At 42.6% G+C, this 12,659-nt stretch overlaps 1 protein-coding gene across 2 annotated transcripts in view; it reads right to left on the bottom strand.

The window, feature by feature from the left end:
• Positions 1–376: 376 nt before the first annotated feature.
• PRMT8 (protein arginine methyltransferase 8) overlaps positions 377–12,659 on the bottom strand; it is a 165,095-nt gene continuing 152,812 nt past the window's right edge. For both annotated transcript variants that reach the window (XM_069952906.1, XM_069952914.1), the window contains exons 9-10: positions 4,175–4,296; positions 377–759 (exon numbers count right to left, since the gene is read on the bottom strand). In XM_069952906.1, coding sequence (XP_069809007.1) covers positions 676–759; positions 4,175–4,296 — 206 coding nt within the window. In that variant the 3' untranslated portion in view covers positions 377–675. The remainder of the gene's footprint in view (positions 760–4,174; positions 4,297–12,659) is intronic.

The raw sequence follows: 12,659 nt of genomic DNA on the forward strand, positions 1-12,659 counted from the left end.
ATTGTATGTGTATTTTTTTAAATATATATATATATATTTTTTTATGAATATTTTAAATTACCTGATGTTTTATTAGTCGAAGCTCCACTTTATTTCACATTCAGCGTTGTCCTGCTCTCGGGCCGCTCAGCCAATCACTGGCCGAGATGGGATAGCGTCGTGGCCAGTGATTGGCTGAACGTTGTCTTTATTACATGGAGCGATATCTCCCCGAATCGGCCTGAACGGGCAGATAATCGCTCCATGTAATAAGTCCTAAAGTTTTATGATTAGATGCCTGAAATCATCCTGTAGTTCCTCAAAGCGGTGCTGGAGGGCGCTCTTTACAAACCGATCATGACAAGACTATAACATCCCCTAAGATAAAGCGCAGACGTTTCATAGTATACATCACTTTATTGCCATAGTACAAGCATCAATCTCAATATCAGACATTCCCATCAAGGACTTTGTAAACCTACAACTGACCCATATACACAGAATATTGGCTCGATTCATTTATTAGTTACTTCCAACGACATGAAGAATTCATTACATTTTTTTTTTTACGTGTTTTTTTTTTTCTCCTCTTCTCATGAAGCTGTACTGACTTTCCAGTGACCGATCTGTTTCTTCAGAAGTACCGGCGGCTTCAAGTATGGCAGGTAGAGGGTTAATGGGAATCGGGTGCTGGTCCTAACGCATTTTATAGTCGTGAGATATTGAGGCTTCACATAGCTGGCCTTTGAAATCCAATTCTACTGTGAAGTCCAGATCACGCTGTAAGGGAGAGCAGAGATATTAGTTTAGCTATTGTATTTAACCACTTAGGTGCCACAATCGGGCCTGGGAATGGTCGCTATTAAAAATCTAAGGCTATGGTGTCAATATATTGACATGGAACAATAAGGGTAGGTGGGTCCCCAGCGGGAAACTCTCCTCTATGACATCCACATGCCCTAATAACATATCTATCTATTTATCTATCTATCTCTAAGTTCTAACAGTGAAGAATTGTGTGAATGTAGGTAAAGGGGTTCTCCGCTTTGGACAATCCCAACTTTCTATAAGGGTCTCTCAACAATAAGCTGATCACAAAGTGTCCCCATGCTGGCACCTCCCACGATCATCTATAAGCTATAGAAACCTAGCATTTCTATTTCTCTGCAGCACCCCAACAGGCGAAACTGTGCATTACACAGCCCTAATATATATCAATGGGATGTCTGAGTGCTACAGGACAGGACAGGTCCTCCACATCAATAGGTGCTTTAAAATCCCTTAAAGGTAATTTAGCAGAAACCTAACCTGTTAGTATGGTCAGATCAACGTTGTGATGCTCAGATCAATGCTGTCCTCTGTTTGTATATCAGTGGTCTTGTACCTGACATAATACCCTAAAACATTACACGCAAATGAGCTTCTTTGGTGCACTGGAGGTGGTCACAGCATCCTCAGTGCTCTGTTTTTCCATCCCTCCATTGACACCGCTTCATCATTATTGATGATGATTAAGCAGCAGTGTCGCCCCATGTTGAATCCTCCTGAATTTTGATGAAGCAGTATCAATGGAAGACATTGATAGAACAGCCTTCAGTGCACCAAGGAAGCTTATTTGCATAGAACACTTTAGGGCAATATCTCGGGAACCAGCCCACCGATTTATAAATGAAGCACAGCATTCATCTCAGTATTGCAGCCCCAATCTATCAATACTAACAGGTTAGTATGGGCGTGATTTCAGCTACCTTTCCTTAAATAAGGTATTTAAAGCGAATGTACCACTTCAATGCAACCTTTTAGTATGACCTGTTGCTGCCACTGCGCTGATTCTGCTAGTGTGGCCCTTTTTTCAATCCACTGCCCCATTCCTCATATCTTTGCTATCTTCACAATATGCAAATGAGGTCTTTTGGTGCAATAGAGACGGGACCAGTGCACCGATATCTACAGCTCCAGGGGACATGAGCCTTCTCTTTTCTCTCAGTCCCACCATCTGTGCCAAGTCTGATGTGGCCAGCACTGCCTGTTCATTGGTGCATTGAGCGGGGTATGTGCCTACGCAGTACGACTTATACCCTGCTCTGGAGACGAATCCGGGGCCGGACTTGACACAGAAGGCGGGACTAAGGGAAGTGAGAAGGCGCGCATCACCCGCGGCCGTAGCTATCGGTGCACTGGGGGAGCTGGGCTCTCCTCTAGTACACCACATTTGCATATTGTAAAAATGGTAAAGGTATCGGGAACCGGGTGGCTGATTGAAAAAGCCACACCAGCAGAATCAGCACAGCGGCGTGCATCAGGTCATGTGAAAAGGTTCATACATGTTTTATAATCTTGAAAACCCCTTTAAAATAGCCCTCTTGACCTTGGGCATTACACCGCCCAGCAGTCATGAACTAGAGCATACTGGGAAAATCAGAGGGTCAATCAGTTCATCCTAAATAGCAGGCTAACCACAAGACCCTCATATATCATATGACACTACTCGTAAATCTTCTTGACAACTATGATTTTTTTTTTTAATCCTGAACAAAGCGCATTTTAATATATCATCATTGTCTTCTATTACCGATGGATTTCCCGTAGAGCAAATGAAAGCTGTAAGTCTATGGTTAACGTCTTTAGCTTATAAATTGTTGTTATTACGCCGGCTTTATCCTGTGTACCGGAGCATCTCTTTCGGCTGACAGTGAGCAAATATAAATGCTGTAGAAATAACATCCTTCCTTCTTGTTAGAGATCAGCATGACAAATGAGGTGTATTAGCATGTGTAGAGGAAGGCGCGCAATAGGAGAGAGGCTGTGCCGGCAGCTAGGAATCGCACTCTCTGCATCCTGCATACTGATCAGTCACAACGTGCTGCCATCGTGCTGATTTTCCCAGGTGATCATCTCTTTTTCAGTACTGAAAACCCGGGCTGGGAAAAAACTGCAGCTTTAAACCTGGGGCATATAGGAGAAGTCAAAATGGCACCCGTTTTGGTAGATGTCACAATGACCTTGGCTTGGAGAAGGCCCCCTCTTCTAGTCTTCTTTTGTTTGGTATGCATAAGTCCCCGCCTGTGCGGAAAGAATATGGGGTGAGGGTCACACCAGAAGGATCTTCATATGTGTCATGGCCACAGCAGTGGTCCGTGCCCTGGGCTGCTGCCGCTCTCCCCGCCGGCTCTGCCTAGCGGACGCCGGAGCTCACATGCATCTCTTCAGCCCTCTCGGGCACCTCACCAGCCTCGGCTCCTGTCTCCCCCATCTCCCAGTCGTGGCAGTGTGTCCCTAATTGAATGTGCACCCAATCACCTCCCCTATAAAGCTGCACCTGTCCTGACATTCCCTGCTGGGTGCCTCTGCATGCTTCCATAGTGTGTGGTCCCAGCTCTCTGTGATTCCTGCCGTTCTTAATTTTTACTCCTGCTGTGTTCCTGCCTGCCTACCAGTCTCTAGCCGCACCTCGGCCGCCACCGCTGGCAGGCCAAGCCAGGGGTAGTGACCTGGGGGTCACCTGCCACAGTGAATCGATCCTGAGTTGTGGTGTCCACTGGTAAAGACCAGCGGCCCCTTAGATTCCACACCCTGGTGCAGCTTATGCCATCGCTATCAACGGTACAGCGGATCCACGACTCCAGTCGTTACAATATGTCATATGACAATGGAGTCCCAAATGGGTTTCGAAGTCTATCACTTCCCACCACGGTCTATTTTTTGAGGATCAGACTTGGAAGTCATTGATGATATGTTGTGTGTAGAGATGAGCGAACCTCGAGCGAACCTCGACCTCCGAATCCGAATGATCGGTATTTGATTAGCGGTGGCTGCTGAAGTTGGATAAAGCCCTAAGGCTATGTGGGAATCATGGATATAGTCATTGGCTGTATCCATGTTTTCCAGTCAACCTTAGAGCTTTATCCAACTTCAGCAGCCCCAGCTGATCAAATGCTGATCGTTCGGATTCGGATGGACTCGAACCCGAACCCGGTTCGCTCATCTCTAGTTATGTGTAATAACAGCAAAAAAAGGTTACAATGTGAAGAGTGGACATGGAGGTTGTCTTCTGATGGATTGGGATGCTTGGCATCCAAGGACCCCTGTTCAACAAGGGATGCAGTCTATAGGCCCTATAACAGCTATGATGGTTGCTTCTATGGTGCCCACTCTTTTAGTTCAGAGACAAAAGTTTAAGAGGAAGACGGCTTACAATGTTATTAGCATTAGGTTTCATAGAAATCGTTCCGAAAAGTTCTTCTCCTCTCCGTACGGTTAGGTAATCTTCCAAGTAGAAGACGGTTTGCTTCCAGTGTGTATATGGAGCATCTGGAGCTGTGGAAGGAAAGTAATATAGTCTTAGTTTAGTCAATACAGAATACAGTTGAGCATGCGCAGTAGGCCCTTCTCAAGGCCCAGGGTTCTCAAGTCTCCAGGGCCTCATAAGGTGCAGAACTTTCTAGAGTAACCAATGATTGTGGGGTTAACCCTTTAGAGACCATAACTTTTAATCCGACCTCCTGAGTCCCCAACATACAGCAGGAGTATCACATGGCATCCATTCAGGTGAATTGAGGCCAACAGGGCCTGTACACCAAGACCAGCATTACCAATAATACCAGTGTACAAGAGACAAATAATACCATCCTCTCATGACCACTATGGTAGTTACCCCCACCCCCTCCAGTTAAGAGAATCCATCATGTAAGTAGATCCCATGTTAGTTGCCCCCCTAGTAAATAATATCCCCAATGTAGGTAGTCTCCTTATAGCCAACCCCCTCCCCCTCAGTGTGGGGATCTCCTCTGGTTAAAATTATCCTTAGGTAGGTAATCCTCTTGCAGATAGCACCTCTGTGTCTCCCCTATAGGTAGTCCCCATAGTAGTTGCCCCACTCAGTAAATAATATCCCCCATGTAGGTAATACCCCTGTAGGTAGACTCCTTTTACACAAAAAATGTACACAAAATTCAAAAAAAATCTTCCCATTTTTGCCATCTCAATTTTTTTACATTTTTTTTTATTGAAAGCAAACTTTTTGTCACCGCCAAGCACAATTTCTTTGCAAGGACGCTAATCCTGATCTGTATTCCGGAGGCAGGTAATATCTAATTCAGTGCTTAAGGCCGAGGCGCTGACAGGGGTCTTAGCAGACAAGCTTCCAAATATCCATGTCTGCTCCTTCCCCAATATTGTGACAGCTTGTAAATTGAAACTGAAAACCATTTTTTAACAAAGCCTATCTGTAGAAAGCCGTTCTGTATCACATTACCGAAATGGCGCTTGACATAAATCACTTCAACTCGCACGTGAATTGAAACCTATCAAGTCAATGTGTTTTCTCCGGGAATTTAACTTTGGCTTCTGTTCCATCTGGGCAGAGGTAATCCGGGTTAATAAAAGCTATTAAAGGGTAAATTAGATGGAAATAAGTATTTGTAAATTCCGGTTGGAATTCCTAATAAAACCCAACAAGCCAAGATTGGCTCTATTATTTGTCTACTGTACTTGGTTCTTTTAGGGGACTTTATGGCTCTATGATTTGGGTACTGTACAACTTTAGGATACTATACTCCACATAAAAAATACCATTCTTACAAAATGAAAAAGCTCCGCCCCTGAGGAGCAGCTTGTTAGTAAATCTATGGACAATAAGAATAGATGATCAAAATTACTCTACTGTATTCTCTGTTATTTGAGTACCATATAACCTATTGTTTGGGCGCTGTATGGCTCTACTATTAGAGCACTACATGGCTTTATTATTTTAGTATTCTGTATTATTTTAGTATTATTATGTCACTCTCTTATTAGGGTATTGTTTGCTCTACTATTAGGCCACTCTATATTGGAACGGTAAATCTGTGCCCCTATGTGTTTATTATTTGGGCACTGAAAAGCTCTATTTTTGGGTTTAGTATTTTTATAGTATTATATGCCTTTTTTACTTGGGTTTGTAGGGCTCCATTATTAGAGCACTGCACTATTATATGGCATTCTTATTATTTGGGTATAGTATTTTTATAGTATTATTACTTTATGATTTGGGTTTGTATGGATCTATTATTAGGGCACTGTACTATTATATGGCATAATTATTTTGGTTTGTATGGATCTATTATAGTATTATTGTACTATTATATGGCTTTGTTATTTGGATGTGTATGGAACTATTATTAGGGCACTACGTGGCTTTATTATTTTAGCACTGTATTATTATATCACTCTATTATTGGGCTATTGTTTGCTCTTCTGTTATAATTATATGGCAGTATTATTTGACTTTGTATGGATCTACCAACAAAACACAGTAATCACTGAACTCAGGGAGAACAGTGAAAAAAACTCCAATGAAGTACTCAATCAAGAGTCTCCACTGATGCCCCCAAAAATTTAAATATGCAAAACAAGAGTCTGTGGAGTCTCGGTTGCGAGTCTTAAAACAAGGGATAGCCAGATATCTCTAGCCTGTTGCCACGGGGTGCCTCCATGATAGGGAGAGCACCACACCACCCTGATAAATAGCCCCTTAAGTCCCACTCGGTTGCGAGTATTGGAACATAAACAGGGAAATAGCAGGGTGGCCCCTTTTTGTCAATGTCTAACTCAAGGTACGTGTATTGCGATCATGACAAGGGCTTGCCAAGGCAGGCCTCCACCCACAGACAGCCGTTTCGGGGTATTTGCCCCTCATCAGCATGGAGTAGGATTCTGGCTAGTTGGGGCAATAACAAATCGACCAACAAAACACAGTAATCACTGAACTCAAGGAGAACAGTGAAAAAAACTCCAATGAAGTACTCAATCAAGAGTCTCCACTGATGCCCCCAAAAATTTAAATATGCAAAACAAGATCTATTATTAGAGCATTGCATGGCTTTCTTATTTAGTCTGTATTAGCTCTATTATTTGAGTGTTGCATGAATTTCTTTTGCCCACTGCATAACGCTATTTTTAGGGCAACATATGGTTCCATTATTTTTGCACTTTATGCCTTTTTTATCTGGACGTTCAAAGTCTCTATTATTTTGGCACTCTATGCCTTTTTGTTATTTGGATGCTGGAAGTCTCCTTTATATGGACACTGTATTACTTTATTATTACCTAACCATACTCCCCCTGCTGAATGGTCCCACCACCACTTATGAGATCCATCTCAGGAGTGACAGCCACCTCAGCCAATCACTGACTGAAGTGGGGCAGCATCACGGCCAGTGATTGGCTGAGTGGAATTGGTGGTGGGAGCGGAAGTGGTGGTGGGAGCGGAAGTGGTGATGGGAACGGAAGTAGTGGTGGGAGCGGAAGTAGTGGTGGGAGTGTTCAACCATGGATCCAAAGATGCAGCAGGAGGACACCGGGGAATTGTGGTTAGGGAAGGATAGGATCTTTATTATGTTCTTTGCAAAAGAAGCAGTATATAAAACATTTTTAAATGGCCAGAGTTCCCCTTTAACAAAATATAGATTTTTTTTTTTTGGGAACGGAATTTGTCTTACACAGTTCTACAAAACTTCAAAAAGATGTCCGCCATATCTGTACTCGATATAGTCGCTGGTTGTGGGTTGAACATGAAAAGGCAATGTGCTAAATAATTCAAATGACTCATTATCCCAGATCAGAATATAAATCTACTCGGAGACATGTGCTCTGCTGGGAGTGACGGCTTTGATCTGTGCCCTTGTTTTGGCTTAGATCTAAAGCTAAACATTTGTAATGTAACTAAATCATCCGGATATACTGTTGTTAGATGTACATCCAAATACTCTATGTGAGTTTTTTTTTATTGATTAGAGAATTTAATTGGGTAAATATTTATTTAGTTTTCTATTTCATAAATTTTAAGAGACAGTTAAAGGGGAACTCTGGTGAAAAAAAAATTGTTTTTAAACGGGGTACTCCAGCGGGGGGCACTCAGTGAAGGATCCGTTTCAAGTCTGCTCAGATCCCGTCTCTGTCACTGAGTGGCTGAGCAGACCTGAGATGTATCCTCTCGGGCCCGCGTCAGACACCCGGAATCGGACGGGAACCGGGCACCGGAGCGCCGCGATGTGGGACCCGCCGCTGGAACCGGGGAGGTGAGTGGACCTATTTTCCCTCGGCCACCTCCTCCCCGGTCCCAGCAAAAAAGTCCCCCCCTCCTGCTGGAGTACCCCTTTAAGTCAACTGGTGTAAGAAAGTTATTTTATATAGATTTGTAAATTACTTCTATTTGAAAATCTCACGTCTTCCAATACTTATCAGCTGCTGTATGTCCTGCTGGAAGCGGTGTATTATTTCCATTCTGACACAGTGCTCTCTGCTGCCACCTCTGTCCATGTCAGGAACTGTCCAGAGCAGGAGAGGTTTTCTATCGGGATTTACTACTGTTCTGGACAGTTCCTTTCATGGACAGTCAGACTGGAAAAACTCCAGATTTTGCCAAAACTGGGCTTCAAAGGAGCCAGAGTTTATGTACAACCACACCTACGTGTGATTATTTTGGGGTCAATCTAGGGTGGTCCTGGGGGTGGGACCTAAATATAAACTATCAGCAGGTTAGAAGAATCTATCCTGTTGATATGTTCCTATAGCACATGGGGAGCTGAGGATGAAGGCGATTTTCTTATCTTGAACCTCGGCATCGTTTTTGGGAACTTTGCAGTTTATTAGATATGTAAATAAGGTGGTTTGGTGCACTGGGGGCGGGACTACCACTGATTCGCCTCTACCTTTCCGCCCTTTCTAGCGAATAATCATCCAGCGTTTTCCAGCGATAAGTGCCGGAGTGACGTCGAGGCAGAGTGGCTTCCCAATATCGCACAAATAGGGTGGTAGTTCCACCACAGTGCACCAACCTCGCTTCATTTACTTATCTAATAAATTCCTGAAAATGGCCCCGAGGATTAGGGAAGAAAATTATCTTCATCCTCAGTGCCGTGTAGTGCACTATAGGGAGATTATATAGGAGGTTAGATGCCTGCTGATAGTTTAAATGTCCTGCTTTTTATTTTGAAAATGTTGATAGCCACACAGATCAGTGAACACCAGGTTTTTGATTTGAGAAGACCCCCTAGCTGGCCTAAGAAGTCTTATAGGCCATGCAATGCTCTTTTTGAAAAGGAGATTTATTTTTCCGATAGAAAAGAGGTTACATCCCATTATCAGTAACTCAATAGTCTACCGTTGCCCCTCAGGTGCTGGAGGACATGCAGAGAGGCCTTTGATTTGGGATTTAGAAGGTGATTTGTCTTCTTGGGGAGCCCGACAAGCTGTCCTCTGGAGACTTATAGGCCATGCAGTCCTCCCTTAGAAAAATTTTGCAAAGTATCCCATCTTTAGATGGAAAAGTAGTTCCTCTGCATTCCCATACAAGGCCTGGGAAAAAGTATACAAACAAATCTTTTCCTGAAGAAAAAGGGCATGTTCTCTAGTGCCACCTAAGGGAGGTACCTTCCCTGTAAGTAGACAAGCAGGGAGGGGGGTATGTGCAGGAATGCAAAAGAAGCATTCAGGCAAACAGACAAAAAAAAAATCAGTCTTACAAAATGTCCAAGCTCCGCCCCCGAGGAGCAGTTTGTTAGGAAATCTATGAGCAGTGAGCCTAGAGGTAAAAAAAAAAACAATGCAAATCCAGCACTAGGGAACAAATAGTAAGAATAAAATGTATGTATAACATTAGAACATTAGACAAAAGGTCTACTTTTTTTTTTTTTTTTTAAAGAAGCAGCCCTCCTGTTCATGGGCTGATACAAGTAAGCTGAGCTGCAATATCAACATTGACAAGAGTGACACTGATACCCTATGTGTATTAGCTAATCCCACTTACCCGGTTAGTAATAAGCAATATGCTGTCGCCTTGTACTCTGAAATGAACACAAAGTAATGCAGAGCGGCACCAATATTACGTATAGCAAATCACATTAGCTCTCAGCCAGTCACGGCATCCACCACTTCATTCTTAACAGTATCGGACCACAAATTTAGATTGCGGCAGATCCCAGCTCTATTTTTATCCCTGCTGGAGCACGTGACTTTATTTGCAATGTTAATTTTTTTTCTCTCAGCAGTGACTGATGATCAAGGAGCCGCTAAACGCATTTACAGCAAACACTCTTTTTAACAAAGACCTTTTTTTTTTTTCAATTAACACCTCGAATTTCCTAACGTTTGTTGCAAAACAATTCATCCCATTCACCGAGCCTGGAGTTTCCAGAGCAAAATAGAAAGCAATTTAAAAGTAATGAAGGATTTGTGTTTCCTCAGTATATTGCACAATAAACACATAAAGGAAGGGAAAAGAATAAGAGAGCTGCATCCGACTGCAGGAAATTAAGAGTGTTGGATGGCGTAAGCTTCAAGGGAAGGTTCACGCTCAAACACCATTTAGTTTATGTGCTCATTCTAAATACATCTTTAGGGTATGTTCACACCTGCCTTACTTGCTGCGTCAATGATGATCTCATTGCATCTGATTGCCTACTGATTTTTTTTGCACCACTTGGAGAGCTTGAAAGCAGTGGCATAGCTACTGGGGAGGCAGGCCAGGCAGCGGCTATGGGGCCTGTGCCACAGGAGGGCCAGGGGATGCACAGGGAAGATAAGAGCCATCCTGTGTCCTTCTGCTTAACTCCTTATGTACTGCAGTGTGTAAGTGACCCCAAGTTCACTTACATGCTGCAACACAAAAAAGGGTTAAAAGGCAGAAGACAAGGATACCTCTTCTTCACTGCTCTGATAACCCCTGACCTCTGCAGGGGGTTATCAGTGCATGAGCAGTGAAGCAGAGATCTCCTAGTCTTCTGCTCTTTAACCTTTTTTTTTGTGCTGCAGCATATCAGCAACCTTTAGGTCACTTACACACTGCAGTACATAAAGGTTAAGTAGAAGGTACAGTATTTTGCTGTGGGGCTCTGATTCCTACCTATGCTCCTGCTTGTAAGCTTACTACTTGTTTACTGGCGGGTGGGGCAGTGCTCCTACCGGTGCTCCGGACAGAGGATTACACTGCTAATAGCACAGGAACTGCACCGAGGAGGAAGGTAAGAGACATACCTTCCTCCTCTGCGTCCTGTACGAAATAGTGGGCTATCAGCAGGCAATACGCTTGTTTTAGCAATTGGCCCCAGTTTAAAACCACACTCGACTGATCAAAACTTTTGGCATGTCTCTACGCTGTTAAAGTGACAGTGCCGATTTAAATTTACATAACTTCCACAACGGTGTTGACCAGTGATGTTGAGGATACCTGCAAGGGACCCACAATATACTATCAGTTCTCTATGATTGCAAGCACACAATATATACTGTATCTACATAAAAAGTTCTAGTCCTGCAAAAGATCAGACATCACCTTAAAAGTTAAAAAAAGTCACAAGAGCATAAAAAAAATTCTTAAAGGGGTTGACGATCAGCAATTTTGCCTAAATAGTCACATGGGCGGGAACTTTTTCTTCAAAAAGGAATTGTGAATGCTAGACCAGAGATTGCGAGTTTGATTCTTGTCTCCTAAGCCTACTATATACCCCTAGCATCATATGGTATAAAAATCCTAATTTTATTTTTATACTGAACACAGGTGTTCTATAAATCAATGGACAGGTCTTTAAAGGGAATCTGTCACCAAGACAACGCTATCTAATCTATCGCCATCATGCTATAAAGCAGGTAAAACTGAACAGATTGATATATATATCTGTGGGAAAAGATTCAGAATAACTTGTAACTTGTTGATTGAAATCCCTGCTCATTCTCTGCTAAGGAGTCCAGTGGGCGGAGTCACTCTATGGACTGGACTCTTTAACATGGAAACATCAGAGATTTCTATCAATAAATTACAAGTTATCCAATAAAGTTATATATCAATCTGCTCAGCTCCTTCTGCTCTATAACATGATGCCGATAGCATAGGTAGCATTTTCATGGTCAGGGGTTCCCTTTAACTGTTGAAGTCTGATGGAAAAAGGAAGTGGGTCATGATTTTTAGTTAATTTCCCTTCTAAAAGTGTGAGGACGGCAGCCAAAAGTGTTCTGCCTTTAAGCCTGTACAAAAACCTGGTTCTGTCTCCATGGCTCAAGGGGGATGAAACCAAAATGTATTATAAAAGTTTAATTATTGAAAAAAAAAGGAGAGTAAAAATTGTATGTATTGCCAATTTTTTAAATAATTCTTTTGCCAAGTTCTTAATGTCGTGAGTCGGATAAGGACGTTTTCACTTTTGTTACTTTTTCTACTTACTGCATAGCATTATCTTAAAGGGGTTATCAAGATTAAGAAAAACATGGCCGCTTACTTCCAGAAACAGCACCTCCCCTGTCCTCAGTTTAGGTGTGGTATTAAAGCTGAGTTCCAATAAAGTGAATGGAGCTTAATTGTGATACCACACACAACCTGAGGACAGGGGTGGTGCTATTTTTGCAAGAAAGTAGCTGTTTTTTTTTCTAATCCTGGATAATCCCTTTAAATTAAAAAAAAAATCATATTTTAAATATGGCTCCTATGCAATTCTATGGTTACAGAAAAGAAATTAAGCCAGCTAAATCTCCAACTTCATAGTGTGGTTTGTGAACTCAGTGACCTGAGCATCTTGCTTGAGCTGTTTTTAACAACATTTAGTGATATGCTTTACAGTAAGCTTTAGGGACATAGACAAAATGAACTCTAGTCCTTCTTCTCTGTATGGGACACCTTTGTGAGCATGCTCTGTGGCCTGTGCAGAGGT

The sequence above is a fragment of the Dendropsophus ebraccatus genome, chromosome 1 (genome assembly GCF_027789765.1).
Source record: "Dendropsophus ebraccatus isolate aDenEbr1 chromosome 1, aDenEbr1.pat, whole genome shotgun sequence".
Lineage (NCBI taxonomy): Eukaryota > Metazoa > Chordata > Amphibia > Anura > Hylidae > Dendropsophus > Dendropsophus ebraccatus.